This window comes from Haliotis asinina, chromosome 15 (assembly GCF_037392515.1).
Source record: "Haliotis asinina isolate JCU_RB_2024 chromosome 15, JCU_Hal_asi_v2, whole genome shotgun sequence".
Lineage (NCBI taxonomy): Eukaryota > Metazoa > Mollusca > Gastropoda > Lepetellida > Haliotidae > Haliotis > Haliotis asinina.
Genome location: NC_090294.1, coordinates 41,919,781 through 41,945,361, shown reverse-complemented (window position 1 = coordinate 41,945,361; position 25,581 = coordinate 41,919,781). Strand labels below are relative to the sequence as shown.

At 36.2% G+C, this 25,581-nt stretch overlaps 1 protein-coding gene and 9 non-coding genes across 11 annotated transcripts in view; all 10 read right to left on the bottom strand.

Moving 5' to 3' along the window:
• Positions 1–25,581, bottom strand: part of LOC137264880 (disintegrin and metalloproteinase domain-containing protein 9-like) — a 112,795-nt gene that overhangs the window by 2,510 nt on the left and 84,704 nt on the right. For both annotated transcript variants that reach the window (XM_067800228.1, XM_067800229.1), the window contains exons 4-18: positions 21,879–21,960; positions 20,833–20,915; positions 7,800–7,903; positions 7,020–7,081; positions 6,554–6,637; positions 6,143–6,214; positions 5,460–5,629; positions 4,961–5,045; positions 4,404–4,537; positions 3,983–4,154; positions 3,137–3,232; positions 2,695–2,826; positions 2,265–2,440; positions 1,586–1,790; positions 429–509 (exon numbers count right to left, since the gene is read on the bottom strand). In XM_067800228.1, coding sequence (XP_067656329.1) covers positions 429–509; positions 1,586–1,790; positions 2,265–2,440; positions 2,695–2,826; positions 3,137–3,232; positions 3,983–4,154; positions 4,404–4,537; positions 4,961–5,045; positions 5,460–5,629; positions 6,143–6,214; positions 6,554–6,637; positions 7,020–7,081; positions 7,800–7,903; positions 20,833–20,915; positions 21,879–21,960 — 1,738 coding nt within the window. The remainder of the gene's footprint in view (positions 1–428; positions 510–1,585; positions 1,791–2,264; positions 2,441–2,694; positions 2,827–3,136; positions 3,233–3,982; positions 4,155–4,403; positions 4,538–4,960; positions 5,046–5,459; positions 5,630–6,142; positions 6,215–6,553; positions 6,638–7,019; positions 7,082–7,799; positions 7,904–20,832; positions 20,916–21,878; positions 21,961–25,581) is intronic.
• Positions 9,476–9,624, bottom strand: LOC137266484 (U12 minor spliceosomal RNA). Its single transcript, XR_010954989.1, has one exon. It is a non-coding gene; the product is annotated as a U12 minor spliceosomal RNA (small nuclear RNA).
• Positions 10,610–10,758, bottom strand: LOC137266489 (U12 minor spliceosomal RNA). The gene has a single exon (XR_010954993.1). It is a non-coding gene; the product is annotated as a U12 minor spliceosomal RNA (small nuclear RNA).
• On the bottom strand, positions 11,744–11,892 carry LOC137266488 (U12 minor spliceosomal RNA). The gene has a single exon (XR_010954992.1). It is a non-coding gene; the product is annotated as a U12 minor spliceosomal RNA (small nuclear RNA).
• On the bottom strand, positions 12,878–13,026 carry LOC137266483 (U12 minor spliceosomal RNA). The gene has a single exon (XR_010954988.1). It is a non-coding gene; the product is annotated as a U12 minor spliceosomal RNA (small nuclear RNA).
• On the bottom strand, positions 14,012–14,160 carry LOC137266482 (U12 minor spliceosomal RNA). The gene has a single exon (XR_010954987.1). It is a non-coding gene; the product is annotated as a U12 minor spliceosomal RNA (small nuclear RNA).
• Positions 15,146–15,294, bottom strand: LOC137266481 (U12 minor spliceosomal RNA). The gene has a single exon (XR_010954986.1). It is a non-coding gene; the product is annotated as a U12 minor spliceosomal RNA (small nuclear RNA).
• On the bottom strand, positions 16,280–16,428 carry LOC137266485 (U12 minor spliceosomal RNA). The gene has a single exon (XR_010954990.1). It is a non-coding gene; the product is annotated as a U12 minor spliceosomal RNA (small nuclear RNA).
• On the bottom strand, positions 17,414–17,562 carry LOC137266486 (U12 minor spliceosomal RNA). Its single transcript, XR_010954991.1, has one exon. It is a non-coding gene; the product is annotated as a U12 minor spliceosomal RNA (small nuclear RNA).
• LOC137266480 (U12 minor spliceosomal RNA) lies at positions 18,548–18,696 on the bottom strand. Its single transcript, XR_010954985.1, has one exon. It is a non-coding gene; the product is annotated as a U12 minor spliceosomal RNA (small nuclear RNA).

The window sequence follows — 25,581 nt, the reverse complement described above, 5'->3', positions numbered from 1 at the left end:
AAATACACACATGTATGACTGCACACCTGGTAAAGCCTTGCTACATAATGTCTCAAAATTTACACATCAATAATAGGCAGACAAAAATATCCTGCATTAAAATACAAGAAGCAGATTTGTGAAGAATAAAAAGGATGCTGACCATAAATTCATTGTAGCAAGATGATATTTTAAACATATTTAGGCCCCCACCCCAAATATCAAATGGTTGGTTCTTAAGTAACACACCTAGTTTTGATCTGTAGTTGGTGGAGATATGGACCACTTTCTTGCGGTTTGTTTATATTCTTAACTATAGCAACAGTGACACATTGTTGCCCTACTAATGATTGCAGTGCTCACAAGGGCCACAATTCAAACACAGGGTAAATTCAATAATGAAAGAATGACATGTGTCAAGGTTTCCGAAAGGTTGTCTGTAGCCTTACCCCTTGTCCACTGCAGCCATTCGCGGGGCACTGTGGGATGTTCATCTTGGCCAGAGGCACGCACTTGTGATTCACACAGATCTGTGTCAAAAACAACACATGGGTATTAACAAGAACACAAAAAGGACATTAAATACCGATGTATGTCATACATTGCCAGGACTTTGTAACTTAATGTCAAGGCAGAATCTGATATGTAAATGTGATATGTAAATGTGATATGTAAATATGTAAATTTCAACTGGGCCATGTAATTAACATGAGTGCACCTTTCACCCATTAGAAATGCATTACTACCACTACTACCGATACCGCTACCACTACTACTAACACTACCACTATCACTACAACTACTACTACCACTACCACTACTGCCGCTACCGCTACCACTACCACCGCTACCACTACCACAACTACTACAACTACCAATACCACTACTACTATCGCTACCACTACTACCACCACTAACACTACTGCCGCTACCGCTACCACTACTACTACCAACGCTACCACTACCAATACCACCACTACTACCACTATCACTACCACTACTACCACTACCACTGCTACCCTTACCCTTACCACTGATACCACTACTGCTACCACTACCACTACTACCGCTACCACTACTACTACTACCACTACCACTACCACTGCTACCACTACTGCTACCACTACCACTACTACCGCTACCGCCACCACTACTACTACCACTACCACTACTGCTACCACTACCACTACCACCACTACTGCTACCACTACTGCTACCACTACCACTACTACTACCACTACGACTACTACTAAGACTACTACTACCGACGAATACTGCCACTAAGAAGAGTCTACTAATACTATGACTTAGACAAAGGGAAAGTTAACTGAAATCTGTAACATGTGCTAAGATCATTTTGGTCAATCTGCAAATTTCATTTATCCTCTGAAATGCAAAATCCTCTCAGAGCAAATTAATGGGGAAAAAAGTATGCTTAACTACTGTTGTACTTTAAACGAGATGAACTCTGAAGTCGCATTGAATTTGTCAGCGAGAAAACTTGCAGATCTGATAACACACTCTCGTCAAAATAGAAAGAATCAAAATTTCTATCTGACATCAAATTCTCAGAGAGCTCCCACATTCATTCACTTGTCCATCCCACCTTATTGACTTCACACTTGGCACCGTCAGGAACCATCCCAGGATCAGGCATGTCTAGGCCAACATCCAACATGGCCGACCGGCAGACATATTGTGTGTTGCCCCGGGTCAGGAAGCTAGCTCTCATGGTATGAGCCAAGTTGTCCCTCCAGAACATCAGCTTCTCGTTGAGATGTACACAGTGAAGCAGACCACACATCACATCTCTGGAACACACAAAACATCCATCTCATACATAAGATTATGAGCTGAGGTGGAAATAGTCCCACATCCTATATCTCAGGCATTCGTCAAAAATATTCACATCAACATATCACATCCTCATGTTTAACAAATTAATCATAGCGCTACAGTATGGAACGTCTGTGCTAAAATGTGGCATATATGGTTGGGCTGTTGTTTAACACAGCACTCAGATATACTCCAACTATAAGGCAGCAGTGTGCAAATAATCAAGCCTGGACCAGAAAATCCAGTAATCAACAGCATAAGTATTGATCTACGTTATTGGGACATGATGATGTGTGTCAACCATGTCAGAGACCCTGACAACCCGATCCTGTTAGTCGCCTCTAATGACAAGCATGGGTTGCTGAAGAGTCACACTCAATATACCCTGATAATTCTGAACAAGCAATGCAGTGTCTAAAGTATGTTCCTTGTCAAAAACATCTCCTCACTCTCTGCGGCAAGTGCTGTAGGTGTCCTTGGTCCAGTTGTAGCCACAGTTGCCGTCCTGGTCCCCGCGCATGTTCAGCTGCTGGAAGCAGATGGGGTCTGATGCTCTGCCTGTGTCCCCCCACAACAGCTTACACTGGTCGCTGTGGGTGTTGCACTTTCCCTTGTAACAGTATGACTGGAAACAGAAGCAATCAACTAAAATGTAACCCTCAAAACATGGCCTGCAATGATGGACTATTGCTATATGAAAAAGCTTGGTGCTCATTTAAATAGTGGTACTCCTCATGTGCAGCAAACGTCCAGTTGCATCAAGCGATCTGTGTAATAAGCCCTTCCTTTAAAGTATGTGCCACCTAATGTATGATTCAGCATTGGTGACATGCATCATACAGTGGCATTATCTAACCTGAAGAAGTTGCATCAAGTTACCTGTCCATTTTTACAGGAGAGTCCATTCTGCAGGAAGACATCAGCTGGACAGTATTCAGCAGAGCCATCACAGAACTCAGGGAGGTCACATTCACCAACTGGTTCCCTGCACAACGTTGACTTTTCCTTAGGCTGGAATAAAACAAATTGGGTAGTAAACACAGATACATTTACAGATACAGCTTAACATCTCAACTGAGTCACACGTGAAAACAGAATGAATGTCCTTGTACTCTGCTTAACAATCTGAAAGCCTCAGTGAGTGTTGTTAAAAACACTGGACATACGACACTTGCCCTCTAACACAGGATGGTTGTACTTCTGTTACATCACTAAACCAGGGGCAAGTCTCCGATCTCCATTTCTACCTGTCCCCGACAACATTCCCTCTTGAGATGATACTGCCAGTCTGGATCAGAGCCAACACAAAACCCTTACATACCTTACAGGTGGAGAGGTCACAGCAACGCCCTGTAGCACACTTGGCCTGGTGGTACATCTTACATGATGAGGCATTGCAGCATCGGTTGTTACAGTCCTGGCAACCAACACCACAACATCAGTTACATCACACATTCCAGAACACTGACACTTTATCCAAAGAGGCTTCAGTCAGTGTAAGCCCTTAATATACTTCTATATTTTGCTGCCAACTCTAACAATGATAGGTAGGTAGGCTAGCCTAGCGGTAAAAGCATTCGCTTGTCACACCAAAGACCTGGGTTCAATTCCCACGTGAGTACAATGTGTGAAGCTTACTCCTTGAGTCCCCCACTGTGAAATTGCTGGAATATTCCAACATAAAACCCAACTCACTCACTAATAATGAAACACCTTTACATGTCTTTGTTCCACAGATGGCCTTGGAACACATTATGACATTATAAATAGTCCAGATGAACAATCAAATGCTTTAGCAGGGTATGAAACTCAAAGACAATGCTCAAAGAAGAAAGGGTTTGCATCTCTTGAAATATACTTAGTTCTTAATCCCAGACTTCTAAACAAACCATAACCAATAGCTCACTTTACGGGGCATCTAAAAACAGTGCATCATGAGTTTGTTCTACCTGCCTCCTGAAGCACTGCTACCATAAGACACTTACAAAGTAGCACCAGCCCTCTTGTCTGGTTTTGCTTATTTATGCTTATATTATGCTTGTTAGTATAGTTGATAGTATACCACTGTTTTGAAAAGCACTTGCGTTAAACTTGATGCTAGAAGACTTTCCAAACAAGTTTCCATAACTTGATTGTTTTAACTACGTATATGGAATTGTCCAAGTACCTGAGGAAGTCCACAGTCACACTCTTCCCCATCTTCCACAAAGCCATTGCCACACACAGGTCCCTCAAAGATCTGAGATGGCTTGTTACGCAGACAGTAGTCCATGCCCAGCTCAAATGCCTCCTGGAGAGCATTCTTGGAACAGGAAGACCAGTCTGTAGGGCTTGTTTGACTGAAAAATGCCCAAATATTCTTTGATTATTAGATGTCCAAGCAACCAAAGCCACATCTTGGATGCTTTGTTACTTGGCTATTATACAAAATATATATTTTAAGATAATAAAATATCAAGTCTTGTATTTCAAAGTGATGGTAGAATATGAGAGATTGGGACGAATGAAGAGAGATTAAAAAGTGCACAACGATTTTCTTGTATGGAAGGTGTGTAGATGCCACATTCCTGGATTCAGTTTCAACATACCCACTGGTGGCTGCCATGATGCACTTGTCCTTGGGGCAGTAACATGTGGAATCATTGTCATGTTCCATACCAAAGTTGTGGCCCATCTCATGAGCTACTGTAGTTGCCACCAGTGTCACTAAGCCATCGTAATCCTGAAACAGGAATGTTTCAGGTGAGCTAAAATAAGGTCACTTGATTCTGAGCTCCAAGCAGTGTCACAACAAGTACTATGTCTCACTATCACGCAATTAAAAAGGATTCAAGAACTGGCAACATATATTAAACCTGAGGTTACAAGAAAACATTTTCTGGATTGTTTTTTTGCCACAAAAATACTTCATAAATTGTCCAAAGTAAAATACTTTGAGTATTTAGAATAAAGATTACTTGGACTAGTGATTTTTTAAAAACTTTTCACCCTCCTGCCTTTAGGTTTTTAGAGGACAAACATCTGTGAAACAAGAAATAGAATTGGTCTGGCCATAAACAGACAAATCTCATTACTTAACAGCTGCTGCAAACGGATAATGATAACGCTGTAACAAGTTAATGAGCCTATAGTACAAAGTTCTTACCATGTTGACTCCTCCAGAGAACTGGTACGTACAGATGGGGCCTTTAATGGCCTTACCAACAACTCCATGGTCAAAGAAGATTCCACTGAAACAAGCATAGAATCTGCTTAACTCTGGACAACACTTGAGTTGAAACAAACTTAGGACACAATTGGTCAGACTATATGCAAACATTCACAGGTCTGGAAGTATTTGATTCCATCAAAATATTTAAAATATTGAAATTTCCCCCAAAAGCAGATATTCTTGCTAAAGTGAATAATTTGTTACTATACGTCAGCTGGACGAAACTATTGATGAAACAAACACATTCATTGTGGGCATAGCTGGTCAAACTATAACAAACAACATGAAACTACATTATTGATTCCATGAAAATGTCCTATTGTACGTAGTTAAAAATGGTTATTGGCACCAGTTAGTGTTGCTATATGGCTAACCTAACTGTTCAAATACACTAGCACACTAAGGTTGGCAGTTTTTCTAGTTTGAGACTTACGTAACAAGCTGAGCATTGTCATTTCTGTGGAACGGATTTATCCTTTCTCGACGGTATCTCAGGAAATTTTCCATTGTTGCATCAGCACTGGTTGTCACAGTGATCTGGTCCCCTCCTTCCCATACCTCCACCCCAACCAGAGCCACATAGATGTTCAGTGGCCGGTACAGCTGAAGAGAGACAACTCATCTTTAAAGGGAGATAATTCATGTCACAGATAATACATTTGGTTCTGTCTTTAATACAACTTACAAATTTGTCTTTCATCAGCTGATGTGAAGATGCTTCGCAATATAAGCTGAATAAGTGTTAGAGAAAGTCTATAAATGGCCAAGTAGTGAGGCTAATGATGATCGTTCGAGATCGTAAGATTCATGAGCAAACACTCATCAATGGATGACTTTGTCCAAAAAATGAAGGCAACATTGGAGTCTGCTATAGATTGTATGTTTCATTGGATCTAATTGACTGTTATTGTAGAATATCCTTCCATCTGAGATCTCAAATAGTTGCTACAGGCTGTGCAAGTTCATTTTAAATATTACATAATATTCACAAGCAGCAAGACCTAGCAACAGGTTGCTCACTATATTTCTTACCATACAACCAAAAAAAAAAATTAAGGCGAAATTAAAGAAAGTGTGTTTTCTTGCTATGGAGGTAAAGAAGTTTTAGTTACTTACCCTGCTAACTATGTTTGTGATATCCTGGGATCTCCTGATGACTGATGTTGTATTTCCCCCATTTCTTTCATACTGAAATGAAAGTCATGCAAAGAACAACTTTAAAAAATTCCACAAACTCTCAAATTTACTCTTTCCAATTCAATAATTCTGTTCAGTACAATACATGATGAACTTATATTTATGAGGTTCATTTATTTCAAACATGATCCATAAATGTTGTAAAATGAGATTCCAAAATTTGATTTTTAATCATTAATAATAAAGAGCTAACTATTTACAACTTGTTATTTCAGTCACCAGTCTTTCTCTCACATATCTTGAAACTAATCTCAATTAGAAATAAGTGTTAAAAGAGCAAAAGAATTTCATGGGAACATCTAAATTAGCTTCCAATGGACAATAACTCACTGTTCTATAGTCATTGACAAGGTACAACTCCACATATCGAGTGTTTTGATTGCTGTCATACGGGCCATGGATGTCTCGTTTTTTCTGTGAAAACATAAATTGAACACATAAATTGGACATATGTCAAAGTATGGGATTAATGACTATCTGAGGGAATATTCACATGACCAACACAACTTCGCAAACACCGTCAGAAAATGTCAGTGTTAGCCATTCTATGGTTCCCACGTCAGTATCTTTTGTTGTTACTCAGACCCTTGACATATCTCCCCAATCCCAACACCATTTATGTAATGAAAGTCATGTGACATCTACACTGTATCTCATTGGTTGTATGCACGCAGCATATGTTTGGTGCACACTGTAAATATTCTAACCTCAAATTCCTACATAGATCATTGGAAAAAAGTTCCATGTTTTCTAGCTGTCCTATATTTGTCTTGTTTGTGTAAAGAAAATGTCATACCCTGCTGTGGACATCTTTATTTGTTCCAGGTGGATGAAAATGTGCTTTATGACCATCTGTTCCTGAAACAGATTATTGGACAAACGTGTAAATCACTGAATAGACATATGAATTATTGGACATGCGTGTGAATCACTGAAAAGATATATGAATTATTGGACAGATGATTGAATCATTGAATAGACATATCAGTTAATGGCCATACTAGTATATGCAAATAATTGGAGAGAAATGTGAATCGATGGACTGACATGTGAATCAATGGGCAGGTATGTGAATCCTTGAACAGACAGGTGAATCTTTGGACTGACATATTTGAATCCTCTGATATACATGAGAATCCTTAAACTGACACATGAATCCTTGAACAGTCATGTGAATCAATGGACAGACATTTGAATCTTTGGACAGCATGTCAATCCTTGAACAGACATATGTGTCACTGGACAGACTTGTGAATCTTGGATACACATGTCAGTCAATGGACAGACATGCTAATTATTGGAAAGATATGTCAATTTTTAGGAAGATATGTGAAACAATAAGCTTGTGAACCATTGGACAGACAAGTAAGCTTGAACAGATATAATTATCACCAAGCAGGCATGTGAATGGCTGGACTGTAATGTATTTCAAATTTCACAGTCCATGGTGTATGTTGTTAGTGCTGAAACTGTTTCCTAAATACCTTGGAACACTGTTGTTGGTTTTAATAATATTAACTTCTTCTTTATACCACTATAGTGACAAAAGAGACGGAAGAACTGATGTCCATCTTACCACACTTGAGGTCTCGACGCCTCCTGTCGGAATCTCGGAATAACCTATGATATCCAGGGCCTGAGTCTATATGGTAATTCTCATTATTGGTTGAGATGAAGCCTCTGAAAAATCAAAGAAGATTCCTCAGTGAAAACAATTTTCACATATAATGCCAGGGTAATATTGGCAGAAAACCTCCAGAACATAACACATATGAAAGGGTATTCCCTGCATGGATTGCCCAATCACAGGCTGCCATTCTCCTCACAGCAGGCACCATACCTCATCATTATCAACAATGTCCAAATTCAGATTCCTTAAAATTAAATTCTTTAAAGTCTCATACTGAACAGGACGGAGAAGCAAGACTATATTTGAATTGAAGAAAATACCAGTTACAATGATTCCCAGCTAATTAACACCTGTTCTTGATTTAAAATGTTAGGAGGGCAGTTCACATCAATACAGTCGTGCCCCCTGGAGAAAATTTTAAACCTGTGCCACATCACAAGCTCTTCTAATACTAAGCCTTGGCACCTGGCATGTCCCAGGCTTATGACTTTCCTTACTCCTGAGTTGAGGCACAAGTATGAAACTACATGAGCCAAAAAATGGTTATAGTTCTTGTTCTTCAAATTCAACCACAGGTTGCCTTATTGACATCTTCCATAAACAAGTATCCTGATATATTTCACAGATATTTCTGTACATATGAAATGGCACTCGTCTGACATCATTACTCCTCAATTTTCATTGTGAACAACATTTTATTCCACGTTAAGAAACAGAAGAATTCTTTCGGTTCAGAAAGATACATAAACACCAGTTGGTTCTGCATATGTTCAAGCAAATACAGGGATGATACTGTTGACTATTTTTTTTTTCGTTTTTGTGTTTTTCTTTGAAAACCCTTCTCCCAGCAATAATCTTGGTACATCAATTAAGACTGTAAATACTGATGTCTGGACATGACATTCATTGGATTAATATCAAGTGCAACAATGTCGTTAAAGTAAGACTCTCACCCTAAATAACCATGCATGTGACCATGCAATTCAGTTTGCTGTTTTTACAATCAGATAAAGTTCAGATAAGTTTTTTTCATTTGTGACATGTGTTGATATCCCTTTCACTTTTTCTTTTATATCTTAATTTTTACACAATCAGAAAATTATCATGAAAATATTTCTGAAATACCATGTTTGGTCATGTCTTTCCCGGTATCAGTGTCATTCGACTTGGTAACGTGATACAACAGCGCGAAGTACCTTCGGTTTTGAAGCTTCATGAATAAGATGACAGGCGATTCATTTGATGGTGGGTATCATTTGAAAGTTTTGAACATCAACAGTTTCACTGTACCCTTGCCAAGAGTATTTTCACAGTTGTAAGAAGCAATTTTATTGGATAAAGATCAGTTTCTAATGACGCTTTTTCCTTGCTGTCTGCTATAACGACCATGATTGGTCAAAGTTAAATGTGATCTAAGTCAGCCAATCAGATAACAGCAATGGATACTGTTCTTGTAAACAAAACCTGTAAATTGAGATGTAAGTTTTGGACAAAATCATGCTATTCTGAATGTGTTACACAAAAAATCACCACCTATACTTATGCCATTATTTAAGACAAAAAATATATGGAAATAAAATACTGATGAGTTAATTAAGTCTGTTTTTAAGTTTTATGTAAGGAGGGCAGATCACATCAACCCAGGCATCCCACAAAGTAGGTAGGTCACCTGGGGGCGACCTGTGCCCCATCACAAATTCCTCTAGGACTCAGCCTAGGAGCCTGGCATCACCCAAGCTCGTTATTTTCCTTACTCATTAGTTTAAGGCACAAGGTGTAAGCTATGTCAACAGGCATTTATAGTTCATATTCTTCAATTTCAACCACAGTTTCCCTTATTAACATTTTCCACAAACAAATGTCTGAACCAATATTTCACAAACATTTCTGTACATTCAAAGGCACTTATTTGACATCATTACACCTCACTTTCCATTGTGAACAACATTTTATACAGCTCCTAAATCATTATTACCACTAAATATCATACACTAGTTTAAAGATCGAATCATACTGTTTATAAATATGAAAGTTACTTTCTATCACATTATTTAAGTAATATGGCTACAACTTAAATAAGTTATTGTTTAATGAAAATACAGGCTTATACATTTACATGTCCCGATAAACCATGATGGCAGCTAAAACATAGGCGAATTTTTTTCATTTGTGACATGTGTTGATATCCCTTTCACTTTTTCTTTTATATCTTAATTTTTACACAATCAGAAAATTATCATGAAAATATTTCTGAAATACCATGTTTGGTCATGTCTTTCCCGGTATCAGTGTCATTCGACTTGGTAACGTGATACAACAGCGCGAAGTACCTTCGGTTTTGAAGCTTCATGAATAAGATGACAGGCGATTCATTTGATGGTAGGTATCATTTGAAAGCTTTGAACATCAACAGTTTCACTGTACCCTTGCCAAGAGTATTTTCACAGTTGTAAGAAGCAATTTTATTGGATAAAGATCAGTTTCTAATGACGCTTTTTCCTTGCTGTCTGCTATAACGACCATGATTGGTCAAAGTTAAATGTGATCTAAGTCAGCCAATCAGATAACAGCAATGGATACTGTTCTTGTAAACAAAACCTGTAAATTGAGATGTAAGTTTTGGACAAAATCATGCTATTCTGAATGTGTTACACAAAAAATCACCACCTATACTTATACCATTATTTAAGACAAAAAATATATGGAAATAAAATACTGATGAGTTAATTAAGTCTGTTTTTAAGTTTTATGTTAGGAGGGCAGATCACATCAACCCAGGCATCCCACAAAGTAGGTAGGTCACCTGGGGACGACCTGTGCCCCATCACAAATTCCTCTAGGACTCAGCCTAGGAGCCTGGCATCACCCAAGCTCGTTATTTTCCTTACTCATTAGTTTAAGGCACAAGGTGTAAGCTATGTCAACAGGCATTTATAGTTCATATTCTTCAATTTCAACCACAGTTTCCCTTATTAACATTTTCCACAAACAAATGTCTGAACCAATATTTCACAAACATTTCTGTACATTCAAAGGCACTTATTTGACATCATTACACCTCACTTTCCATTGTGAACAACATTTTATACAGCTCCTAAATCATTATTACCACTAAATATCATACACTAGTTTAAAGATCGAATCATACTGTTTATAAATATGAAAGTTACTTTCTATCACATTAAGTAAGTAATATGGCTACAACTTAAATAAGTTATTTTTTAATGAAAATACAGGCTTATACATTTACATGTCCAGATAAACCATGATGGCAGCTAAAACATAGGCGAATTTTTTTCATTTGTGACATGTGTTGATATCCCTTTCACTTTTTCTTTTATATCTTAATTTTTCCACAATCAGAAAATTATCATGAAAATATTTCTGAAATACCATGTTTGGTCATGTCTTTCCCGGTATCAGTGTCATTCGACTTGGTAACGTGATACAACAGCGCGAAGTACCTTCGGTTTTGAAGCTTCATGAATAAGATGACAGGCGATTCATTTGATGGTAGGTATCATTTGAAAGCTTTGAACATCAACAGTTTCACTGTACCCTTGCCAAGAGTATTTTCACAGTTGTAAGAAGCAATTTTATTGGATAAAGATCAGTTTCTAATGACGCTTTTTCCTTGCTGTCTGCTATAACGACCATGATTGGTCAAAGTTAAATGTGATCTAAGTCAGCCAATCAGATAACAGCAATGGATACTGTTCTTGTAAACAAAACCTGTAAATTGAGATGTAAGTTTTGGACAAAATCATGCTATTCTGAATGTGTTACACAAAAAATCACCACCTATACTTATACCATTATTTAAGACAAAAAATATATGGAAATAAAATACTGATGAGTTAATTAAGTCTGTTTTTAAGTTTTATGTTAGGAGGGCAGATCACATCAACCCAGGCATCCCACAAAGTAGGTAGGTCACCTGGGGACGACCTGTGCCCCATCACAAATTCCTCTAGGACTCAGCCTAGGAGCCTGGCATCACCCAAGCTCGTTATTTTCCTTACTCATTAGTTTAAGGCACAAGGTGTAAGCTATGTCAACAGGCATTTATAGTTCATATTCTTCAATTTCAACCACAGTTTCCCTTATTAACATTTTCCACAAACAAATGTCTGAACCAATATTTCACAAACATTTCTGTACATTCAAAGGCACTTATTTGACATCATTACACCTCACTTTCCATTGTGAACAACATTTTATACAGCTCCTAAATCATTATTACCACTAAATATCATACACTAGTTTAAAGATCGAATCATACTGTTTATAAATATGAAAGTTACTTTCTATCACATTATTTAAGTAATATGGCTACAACTTAAATAAGTTATTTTTTAATGAAAATGCAGGCTTATACATTTACATGTCCCGATAAACCATGATGGCAGCTAAAACATAGGCGAATTTTTTTCATTTGTGACATGTGTTGATATCCCCTTCACTTTTTCTTTTATATCTTAATTTTTACACAATCAGAAAATTATCATGAAAATATTTCTGAAATACCATGTTTGGTCATGTCTTTCCCGGTATCAGTGTCATTCGACTTGGTAACGTGATACAACAGCGCGAAGTACCTTCGGTTTTGAAGCTTCATGAATAAGATGACAGGCGATTCATTTGATGGTGGGTATCATTTGAAAGCTTTGAACATCAACAGTTTCACTGTACCCTTGCCAAGAGTATTTTCACAGTTGTAAGAAGCAATTTTATTGGATAAAGATCAGTTTCTAATGACGCTTTTTCCTTGCTGTCTGCTATAACGACCATGATTGGTCAAAGTTAAATGTGATCTAAGTCAGCCAATCAGATAACAGCAATGGATACTGTTCTTGTAAACAAAACCTGTAAATTGAGATGTAAGTTTTGGACAAAATCATGCTATTCTGAATGTGTTACACAAAAAATCACCACCTATACTTATACCATTATTTAAGACAAAAAATATATGGAAATAAAATACTGATGAGTTAATTAAGTCTGTTTTTAAGTTTTATGTTAGGAGGGCAGATCACATCAACCCAGGCATCCCACAAAGTAGGTAGGTCACCTGGGGGCGACCTGTGCCCCATCACAAATTCCTCTAGGACTCAGCCTAGGAGCCTGGCATCACCCAAGCTCGTTATTTTCCTTACTCATTAGTTTAAGGCACAAGGTGTAAGCTATGTCAACAGGCATTTATAGTTCATATTCTTCAATTTCAACCACAGTTTTCCTTATTAACATTTTCCACAAACAAATGTCTGAACCAATATTTCACAAACATTTCTGTACATTCAAAGGCACTTATTTGACATCATTACACCTCACTTTCCATTGTGAACAACATTTTATACAGCTCCTAAATCATTTTTACCACTAAATATCATACACTAGTTTAAAGATCGAATCATACTGTTTATAAATATGAAAGTTACTTTCTATCACATTATTTAAGTAATATGGCTACAACTTAAATAAGTTATTTTTTAATGAAAATACAGACTTATACATTTACATGTCCAGATAAACCATGATGGCAGCTAAAACATAGGCGAATTTTTTTCATTTGTGACATGTGTTGATATCCCCTTCACTTTTTCTTTTATATCTTAATTTTTACACAATCAGAAAATTATCATGAAAATATTTCTGAAATACCATGTTTGGTCATGTCTTTCCCGGTATCAGTGTCATTCGACTTGGTAACGTGATACAACAGCGCGAAGTACCTTCGGTTTTGAAGCTTCATGAATAAGATGACAGGCGATTCATTTGATGGTGGGTATCATTTGAAAGCTTTGAACATCAACAGTTTCACTGTACCCTTGCCAAGAGTATTTTCACAGTTGTAAGAAGCAATTTTATTGGATAAAGATCAGTTTCTAATGACGCTTTTTCCTTGCTGTCTGCTATAACGACCATGATTGGTCAAAGTTAAATGTGATCTAAGTCAGCCAATCAGATAACAGCAATGGATACTGTTCTTGTAAACAAAACCTGTAAATTGAGATGTAAGTTTTGGACAAAATCATGCTATTCTGAATGTGTTACACAAAAAATCACCACCTATACTTATACCATTATTTAAGACAAAAAATATATGGAAATAAAATACTGATGAGTTAATTAAGTCTGTTTTTAAGTTTTATGTTAGGAGGGCAGATCACATCAACCCAGGCATCCCACAAAGTAGGTAGGTCACCTGGGGGCGACCTGTGCCCCATCACAAATTCCTCTAGGACTCAGCCTAGGAGCCTGGCATCACCCAAGCTCGTTATTTTCCTTACTCATTAGTTTAAGGCACAAGGTGTAAGCTATGTCAACAGGCATTTATAGTTCATATTCTTCAATTTCAACCACAGTTTTCCTTATTAACATTTTCCACAAACAAATGTCTGAACCAATATTTCACAAACATTTCTGTACATTCAAAGGCACTTATTTGACATCATTACACCTCACTTTCCATTGTGAACAACATTTTATACAGCTCCTAAATCATTTTTACCACTAAATATCATACACTAGTTTAAAGATCGAATCATACTGTTTATAAATATGAAAGTTACTTTCTATCACATTATTTAAGTAATATGGCTACAACTTAAATAAGTTATTTTTTAATGAAAATACAGACTTATACATTTACATGTCCAGATAAACCATGATGGCAGCTAAAACATAGGCGAATTTTTTTCATTTGTGACATGTGTTGATATCCCCTTCACTTTTTCTTTTATATCTTAATTTTTACACAATCAGAAAATTATCATGAAAATATTTCTGAAATACCATGTTTGGTCATGTCTTTCCCGGTATCAGTGTCATTCGACTTGGTAACGTGATACAACAGCGCGAAGTACCTTCGGTTTTGAAGCTTCATGAATAAGATGACAGGCGATTCATTTGATGGTGGGTATCATTTGAAAGCTTTGAACATCAACAGTTTCACTGTACCCTTGCCAAGAGTATTTTCACAGTTGTAAGAAGCAATTTTATTGGATAAAGATCAGTTTCTAATGACGCTTTTTCCTTGCTGTCTGCTATAACGACCATGATTGGTCAAAGTTAAATGTGATCTAAGTCAGCCAATCAGATAACAGCAATGGATACTGTTCTTGTAAACAAAACCTGTAAATTGAGATGTAAGTTTTGGACAAAATCATGCTATTCTGAATGTGTTACACAAAAAATCACCACCTATACTTATACCATTATTTAAGACAAAAAATATATGGAAATAAAATACTGATGAGTTAATTAAGTCTGTTTTTAAGTTTTATGTTAGGAGGGCAGATCACATCAACCCAGGCATCCCACAAAGTAGGTAGGTCACCTGGGGGCGACCTGTGCCCCATCACAAATTCCTCTAGGACTCAGCCTAGGAGCCTGGCATCACCCAAGCTCGTTATTTTCCTTACTCATTAGTTTAAGGCACAAGGTGTAAGCTATGTCAACAGGCATTTATAGTTCATATTCTTCAATTTCAACCACAGTTTTCCTTATTAACATTTTCCACAAACAAATGTCTGAACCAATATTTCACAAACATTTCTGTACATTCAAAGGCACTTATTTGACATCATTACACCTCACTTTCCATTGTGAACAACATTTTATACAGCTCCTAAATCATTTTTACCACTAAATATCATACACTAGTTTAAAGATCGAATCATACTGTTTATAAATATGAAAGTTACTTTCTATCACATTATTTAAGTAATATGGCTACAACTTAAATAAGTTATTTTTTAATGAAAATACAGACTTATACATTTACATGTCCAGATAAACCATGATGGCAGCTAAAACATAGGCGAATTTTTTTCATTTGTGACATGTGTTGATATCCCCTTCACTTTTTCTTTTATATCTTAATTTTTACACAATCAGAAAATTATCATGAAAATATTTCTGAAATACCATGTTTGGTCATGTCTTTCCCGGTATCAGTGTCATTCGACTTGGTAACGTGATACAACAGCGCGAAGTACCTTCGGTTTTGAAGCTTCATGAATAAGATGACAGGCGATTCATTTGATGGTGGGTATCATTTGAAAGTTTTGAACATCAACAGTTTCACTGTACCCTTGCCAAGAGTATTTTCACAGTTGTAAGAAGCAATTTTATTGGATAAAGATCAGTTTCTAATGACGCTTTTTCCTTGCTGTCTGCTATAACGACCATGATTGGTCAAAGTTAAATGTGATCTAAGTCAGCCAATCAGATAACAGCAATGGATACTGTTCTTGTAAACAAAACCTGTAAATTGAGATGTAAGTTTTGGACAAAATCATGCTATTCTGAATGTGTTACACAAAAAATCACCACCTATACTTATGCCATTATTTAAGACAAAAAATATATGGAAATAAAATACTGATGAGTTAATTAAGTCTGTTTTTAAGTTTTATGTAAGGAGGGCAGATCACATCAACCCAGGCATCCCACAAAGTAGGTAGGTCACCTTGGGGCGACCTGTGCCCCATCACAAATTCCTCTAGGACTCAGCCTAGGAGCCTGGCATCACCCAAGCTCGTTATTTTCCTTACTCATTAGTTTAAGGCACAAGGTGTAAGCTATGTCAACAGGCATTTATAGTTCATATTCTTCAATTTCAACCACAGTTTCCCTTATTAACATTTTCCACAAACAAATGTCTGAACCAATATTTCACAAACATTTCTGTACATTCAAAGGCACTTATTTGACATCATTACACCTCACTTTCCATTGTGAACAACATTTTATACAGCTCCTAAATCATTTTTACCACTAAATATCATACACTAGTTTAAAGATCGAATCATACTGTTTATAAATATGAAAGTTACTTTCTATCACATTATTTAAGTAATATGGCTACAACTTAAATAAGTTATTTTTTAATGAAAATACAGACTTATACATTTACATGTCCAGATAAACCATGATGGCAGCTAAAACATAGGCGAATTTTTTTCATTTGTGACATGTGTTGATATCCCTTTCACTTTTTCTTTTATATCTTAATTTTTCCACAATCAGAAAATTATCATGAAAATATTTCTGAAATACCATGTTTGGTCATGTCTTTCCCGGTATCAGTGTCATTCGACTTGGTAACGTGATACAACAGCGCGAAGTACCTTCGGTTTTGAAGCTTCATGAATAAGATGACAGGCGATTCATTTGATGGTGGGTATCATTTGAAAGCTTTGAACATCAACAGTTTCACTGTACCCTTGCCAAGAGTATTTTCACAGTTGTAAGAAGCAATTTTATTGGATAAAGATCAGTTTCTAATGACGCTTTTTCCTTGCTGTCTGCTATAACGACCATGATTGGTCAAAGTTAAATGTGATCTAAGTCAGCCAATCAGATAACAGCAATGGATACTGTTCTTGTAAACAAAACCTGTAAATTGAGATATAAGTTTTGGACAAAATCATGCTATTCTGAATGTGTTACACAAAAAATCACCACCTATACTTATACCATTATTTAAGACAAAAAATATATGGAAATAAAATACTGATGAGTTAATTAAGTCTGTTTTTAAGTTTTATGTTAGGAGGGCAGATCACATCAACCCAGGCATCCCACAAAGTAGGTAGGTCACCTGGGGGCGACCTGTGCCCCATCACAAATTCCTCTAGGACTCAGCCTAGGAGCCTGGCATCACCCAAGCTCATTATTTTCCTTACTCATTAGTTTAAGGCACAAGGTGTAAGCTATGTCAACAGGCATTTATAGTTCATATTCTTCAATTTCAACCACAGTTTTCCTTATTAACATTTTCCACAAACAAATGTCTGAACCAATATTTCACAAACATTTCTGTACATTCAAAGGCACTTATTTGACATCATTACACCTCACTTTCCATTGTGAACAACATTTTATACAGCTCCTAAATCATTTTTACCACTAAATATCATACACTAGTTTAAAGATCGAATCATACTGTTTATAAATATGAAAGTTACTTTCTATCACATTATTTAAGTAATATGGCTACAACTTAAATAAGTTATTTTTTAATGAAAATACAGGCTTATACATTTACATGTTCCGATAAACCATGATGGCAGCTAAAACATAGGCGAATTTTTTTCATTTGTGACATGTGTTGATATCCCCTTCACTTTTTCTTTTATATCTTAATTTTTACACAATCAGAAAATTATCATGAAAATATTTCTGAAATACCATGTTTGGTCATGTCTTTCCCGGTATCAGTGTCATTCGACTTGGTAACGTGATACAACAGCGCGAAGTACCTTCGGTTTTGAAGCTTCATGAATAAGATGACAGGCGATTCATTTGATGGTGGGTATCATTTGAAAGTTTTGAACATCAACAGTTTCACTGTACCCTTGCCAAGAGTATTTTCACAGTTGTAAGAAGCAATTTTATTGGATAAAGATCAGTTTCTAATGACGCTTTTTCCTTGCTGTCTGCTATAACGACCATGATTGGTCAAAGTTAAATGTGATCTAAGTCAGCCAATCAGATAACAGCAATGGATACTGTTCTTGTAAACAAAACCTGTAAATTGAGATGTAAGTTTTGGACAAAATCATGCTATTCTGAATGTGTTACACAAAAAATCACCACCTATACTTATGCCATTATTTAAGACAAAAAATATACGGAAATAAAATACTGATGAGTTAATTAAGTCTGTTTTTAAGTTTTATGTTAGGAGGGCAGATCACATCAACCCAGGCATCCCACAAAGTAGGTAGGTCACCTGGGGGCGACCTGTGCCCCATCACAAATTCCTCTAGGACTCAGCCTAGGAGCCTGGCATCACCCAAGCTCGTTATTTTCCTTACTCATTAGTTTAAGGCACAAATTCAAACCTCAGTCACATCCTGCTAACTTAAAAGTCATTTACTTTCAACTTACAGTGAATATGATTTACATATGAAAAGTAAAGCTTATATACTTTTCTACAAAAAATAAAAAGCTTAGCAGAAAGCTATGAGAAAGCTTCATATTGTTCTGACTATAAATGTGGTCAATTGTCTAATATGTTTTTTCAATGAAAATATCCAGAATTTGTAAGAAAAATAACAGAGATTGTGTGATGTTTTGCAAGGGAAATAACTCTTTGTATCCTCCTTCCCACTGGTTTAATGTCGGCTTATTTGAAATATCAATGAAAGCTGATTGACAAATGACATAAAACTTATCAGTTTATGGAATAACACAGTACATGCTGTTCACATTTATACAAATGGTACATCAGAACTATACAAAACAAACAGAACAATACAATACAACACATAACCTGAAACGTCTTTAGTGAGGTTATTCCATGGGTCAAGGGAGGTAATTCTGTCAGCCTTCTTGTCCATATTACATACCCAAGGAGATTGCATCTTGGGTAAGTCAAGAGCTGATATTTACAATTTACAAGGTATAACAAAGAAATCACCCCATATGAAGCCCATGTAGACATTCCCAGTCAATATGACAAGTTTCTTTACAATAATATGTTCATAAGTATTTGTTGAGGACACAACCCAGAGAATAAATGTGTCCTACCTCTATGGTTCAAATTGCGTGAGCTCAAAGGATTCATGTCCATTTATTCATTCAGTTAACTGTATTACTTTGATAGTTCTGGTAAGAAGTTGATGCGACACAATCAAATTTTCATATTCCCGCTCCACATCCAACCATTATTCTCAAACCACTGATCAAATGAACCAGCTGATGAAGAGGAAATTGGGTTAATAACCTCACACAATCAGTTGATGTCTCATGGGATCTACTCTGCCAATTTACTTCATGACCCTTATAGATGTTTAAGAAAACCAGACATTCACAAGATGATAAACGTCTGTCAGTAGGTTCTTTTTGACTTGCACATATACTCAGAAAAACATGTAATTTCCATTTATTATGCTGACCTCTATATATTTGAAGAATTGAAATATAAGAACAGAAATCAGATATAGCACTAGTAGTTGATAACACTTGAAGCAATTATTAATAATGCATCACTTATAACCATAAATACAGGTCATATCCTGCATTTTAAATAGTATATCAATATTTTCCAGTGAATGATTTTAAGCCAGATAAATAAAACACAATTTATTAGGCTAGATGAAAAAAGTAAAATGTTTCTTGGGCATCGGCACGTCACTTTTATTTGTGCATATAACAATATTTTTTTGCCACTTTTTTGTCTTTGCTGTGTCCTGGTCATCCATTTGTCTAGTATAAGAATGAGTGCGCTTAAAGAACGAATGAGACTGAATCTACAACTCATTAACATGTGCTTATAAACTTTCCAAGCTGTATTTCTGAGGGAATAAAATAAATACATGCTCCTCCCTCAACACTTTTTTCCCATAATTTTTTTTTTTTAAAAGTCCTACCGTCCTCGTCACATTTGAAAAAAACGTGCCCCAGGAACGCTTAAATGGTTTTAATGCAGCATTATATCTTTCCGCTACACAAATTCATTATCTTTATTTTGATCGACCTACATGGATCGTTTAGGAAAATATCTTCTCACCATGATAAAAAACAGTGTTGCTTAGTATTTTTGTCTTCTAAATAATTCAAAGTCCCATTAAAAAATATGCTACTTAGATACGCAAATTCATTATCTTTATTTTGACTAATCCATATTTATTTTGATTGACCCTTACTAAATGCTGAGTAAACATCTTTTACGATGTTACAAGACAAAATGCAATCAAGAAAATGATCATGTGACTTTACAGTTTTGTTCAATAACACTAAAGACTTATATTTTTTGAGTGGAGAAAATTACTTTTATTGTTTTTTCTTACTCATGAAAAAATATGATTAGTGAATCTGTAAACTAAAAAATATGATTGGTATGGCCCAATCATACAAAAAGTAGTGTTGGGTGACACAATGCAACTGTAACCGTGCTAACGGACACAAGTACAATAAAGATTTGGGTTATGGTAATACAACTGAGGCACTGACGAAATGTACCCACCTGATTCCATCACAGGTACTCAAGGCCACTAGGGAGTCGGGAGAGTACCGAACTGTTCCATGGTAATAACAATGTTTTTGCCTCTGAAAAAACATCCAAAATTATGATTGACATCTCAATTTTTAAAAAAATCGGTTTGTGACTACTTGCCATCACTTCCAGACATATCCAAAGTTATTTTCTGGACTTAAGCTGATCTAAGATCACCAGACAAAATTTTACTAGGTTCAGGCATGTGACAACCTGTTGAAGTCACTACTGACAGACTTTATGAATAACAACATCGTTTACTTCTTCAAATGCTTGTACTTTCAAAGTTTTTAAATGCCACTTGAAGTGTCACCAGTTAAAGTTAGTAAAAGAAAGATTTGTAAATTAGAACTGCACTGCTGTTTGGATTCACTATTAGCAAGAAAACATGATGCAATTCAATAACTTTACATTTAATCAAACACAAAAGACAAAACTATTTCAAAGCATAAATGTTCAAGAGAGCCAATCATTTGCAGAAACCATCAATGCATCAGTCTGTTGTCTAACACTATAGACACTAATAAGGGTTACACTTGAGTTTATTCTTTTAATCCTGTATCAGAGAATGGAGGGTTTTCAAACCTGTTTTCACCTGGTTTGCTTATAGTGAACCCTTCTTCATCAAGACAGTAACCTCACCAGTAAAAACAGTGTCTTTACAAAGTCTGGGTTAATGATACTTTGTTATGTCTCTTAGTATGCATGTAGACAGAAGTGTCACCTTTAGAGGAAACATTTGTTGATTAGTTTATTTCTTGCTTAATGCTACTCTCATCAATATTCCACCTGTTTGGTGGTGGTCTGTAAATAAGCCAAGTCTGGATCAGATAATCCAGTGATTAACAGCAAAAGCATCAATCCTTTGGGATACAATGACATATGTCAACCAAGTCGGTGAGTCTGACCTCACAATCCCATTAGTCACCTCTTATGACAAGCATATGGTTTCTTTATGAAGACTAACTCTAACCCCGACCTTCATGCTTAAAAGGATACATTTAACAGAGTCTTACCTGTGTGAGAGGGTGAGGCGTGTGAAAACTGCTGCCTGTGGAATGGTATCGCTTTTCAACATAGGAGGTAGAAAATAATTCTCTGAAAAAGCAAAGTGATTGAAATTTGTTTTTCAGCTGACAGGTTCTTAAAATATCTGAAACAGAATAATAATAATAATATATGCTGAGGCAATACATTGACCTTTGTAGTGTCGAGTGAATGAGTCTAGTTTTATGTCACTTTTAGAAATGTTCCAGCAATATCAAGGCGGGAAAGCCAGACGAGCTTCACACATTGTACCATGTGGGCAATTGAACCTGGGTCTTTAGCGTGTCAAGCAATGCTTTAACTACATGGCTACCCTACTGCCCCTAAACTTTATACCAAATCTATGTGACAAATACTTTTATAATCCTGATGAGCCAGTTCTCTCTAGGTATTATCTCTACTTGATGAGCAATAAAGGTTAATAGTTTATCATGAAACAACGTCTGGTTTTGTCAAAGTCACAACATTAGAATATCTAATATGTTATATTAGTGTTGGTTCAGAAATCAGTATCGCATATTTACATGCTTTAAGCTTATCTGTTGGACATTTGAAATTAATAACATTACAATCCAGATTATCTTGAAACATATCTCATTCTAAAGGTCACCAACTATCTTAATGAAACTGAAAATTACAAGGAGTATTTAACTCATTCACAACTGTACGCCGCAAAACTTTCATATTTGTGAACAGTAGGATTAGACCTTTTCAAATGGTGTATGGCATGGTGGTAATAATAACTTATGAACTGATATTTTTCTTGATAAACATAGACTTCATCTATGACCTCATAGTCTCTGGGAACTTGGCATCATGGCAGTCTGGTTGACTTGTGTTGAAAGAGTTAAACTGGGTATTCTTCAGAAACATAGCATGAAATATTTCAGCAGTAACATTTTGGTTATGGCTGCCAGTGAAACAGGAAAACACTGGTTTCATAAATTTCAAAGTCTGTTCAACAAATGGCAACAATGCCTCCCTCCTGTATTCCAAAACCGCCATTTCAAAATTTTCACTTTAAATCAGATGTTTACAGTATAAAGATGTATTCTGAGATCAGTATTGTATTGCAAACATGAGCAAATGCTTAGTCCAACACAACTTGCCATTGTCTCAGGTTGAAGTATAAGCCTTTTGTGTCTGTGTGCACAAGAGTATACATTTCACTATGATAAAATGACAGGCTGTTATGGAGGGGTCTGATTTCATGTTCAACATACATCCATGCCAGGTTTTTGCTGGTACCATAATCAGAATCACACTGTGTTATCGTCAGTTGGATGTACATGGATATGTTACCGGGCATTGTCAGTTCTCTTATGGTTGCAGTCGATAATGAGGAACTTTGTAAACGTTGCAGTGGGAGAAACATGTAAAATATGGAATATGGTAACATAGTTTCAATATTGGATCAGGTGGTTCCAACTGAGAAGTACATCATGGATTCAAATGAAAATACAATGTAACATTGAATATGCTGTAGCATACCTGAGTGAGTTTAGTTTTTCGTCACTTTTAGCCATATTCCAGCAATATCACGGCAGGGAACACCAGAAAAGGGCTTCGCACATTTTACCCATGTGGGGATTTGAACCCAGTTTTTGGGTGTGACAAGCACTTTCAAGTGACAACACTTTCACAAGTAGGCAACACCACCACCCCTGCAGCATAAACAGCTATTGCCATGAAACAACCTTGAATAGTGAAACACTGATAATAATAGGGCCATGACTGTTGAATAGGCTGCATTAATTGCCAGTAATACCTAGATTAACAAATCTTGGAAAAGTCCCTGAATTCAAGACAGTCGTTCCTGTAATCATCAAAGGCCATTCTTCTTCATCTATCATAGCTTCCAGTTGGTTATGCAACAGCAACCATTCTGTGGGGTGATCAAACACAGTCTTCACAGGTGAAAAATATTGTCATCATCACTTCTACCTACTACAGTAAATATATTTGGGGCAATATAATGTTCTTTCAACTGTAATTTATATCAAGAGGTTCTTTTCATGTAATCAACAACAAAACAGAATCCTGACAGACATTTTGTTTTTTACAAAAGTCTTAGCTTCACCAAATTTGAAAAACATGAATGATGAACGTGGAACAGTTCAAAATTTCCCAGCTGAAACGGCACCATGGTTGACCATGGTCAACCACGGCTTACCACAGTAAACCATGGTATTACCATGGTTTACCGTGCTAAACCGTGGTCACCAACATTTCTAGACCATGGTAGACCATGGTCTAACATGGTCATCATGGCAGACCATGGTCATTATAGACCATGGTCACCAGTAACCATGGTAGACCATGGTCTTTTCCATTTTACCATGGTAGACCATGGTCATCACAACTCATGATCACCAGAAACCATGGTAGACCATGGTCATTGTCCTTTTGCCATGGCAGACCATGGTCATCCTAGACAAAACCATGGTAAAACATGGTGTTTTCGTTCAAAGCAGTGGTTGACCATGGTCATTTCATGAAAGTTCATGGTAGACCATGGTCATCACAGAAAAATTTTACATTTTAAACTGTGATAAATAAAAAATTTAAAAGGGGAAACCTGATGGTTTCATGACTCTGTGTTTCATTTATGAATAACAAATCTTGTAGGTCCTTGTTCATACATTTGTGTGCATTAAACAACTAAATCTTAACACCTCAGTGAGTGTTAAAATGTAGTGTGATTTAAGATAAAAAAATAGAACACGATGTCATAAAAATAATCATAAGCGGAACTATTCACTGATTTTACTAATATTTGCTGCAGAGATACACAAACAAACAACTGACGTCTTATACTCTGGAAAAGCAAAACAAAAATAACCCTGTGTTCATCTGAAAATATAATAGGCATGGTTTATTTCTCCCGATCCCTTTGTTAAAGTTGTCCATTAAACTGTGTAAATCTCGTCTCTCTCTAATACTAGTTTTTGTGTGTGGGTGCCTTTTTCTTCTTGTTTTAAAATAAACACAACAAACATTGTACGACAGAAAAGCTAAACAATGTCTCAGCAATATAGACAATTCAAAGAAAAACTCACCTTTTGTTAATAGCTACGCAACTAGTTGATACTGTAGAGGTTTTCTAATTGCCCTGAATAGTGATATTTAATCCATAAAGTACAGACCCTGACGCAAATATATCCAAGAATACCCATGTAAGTCTAGAAAATATGGATTGTAGATTCCCTTAACTTCAGGCTGCAAATGAAGAAAGTCCGTTAAAAACCGTTATGACTTAAAAAATTGTGTAACACAAGGTGTCAAAGTTCACGGTGCCTGTAAGGAAAGATTCAGTTTGTTCTCAGATTGTAGATTCCCTTAGCTTCTGCGAATGAAGAAAGTCTCAGCGCTCTATTTCATTATATTATTATAGTATTATACTATAGTATTTTCAATATGAACTTTTTTAAGTAAAATATGTTCATTTCAGAGACTAGTTGTTAGTCTATCCATAAAGTAAAACTTTGAAGTACGCTGTCAAATTCGTCTCATTTCATTGAATTTCTCCCGTGATTTTCTCGATCGCAAGTGAGCAGATACTTATAAGTACGTCTTTCGCATTGTTTATGGTGAAGCAAAAACATAAAACAGTAAAAACAACAAACAATTCACTTGGTTCTATAAACAGAAAGAAATGTTGAAAAGAATTTT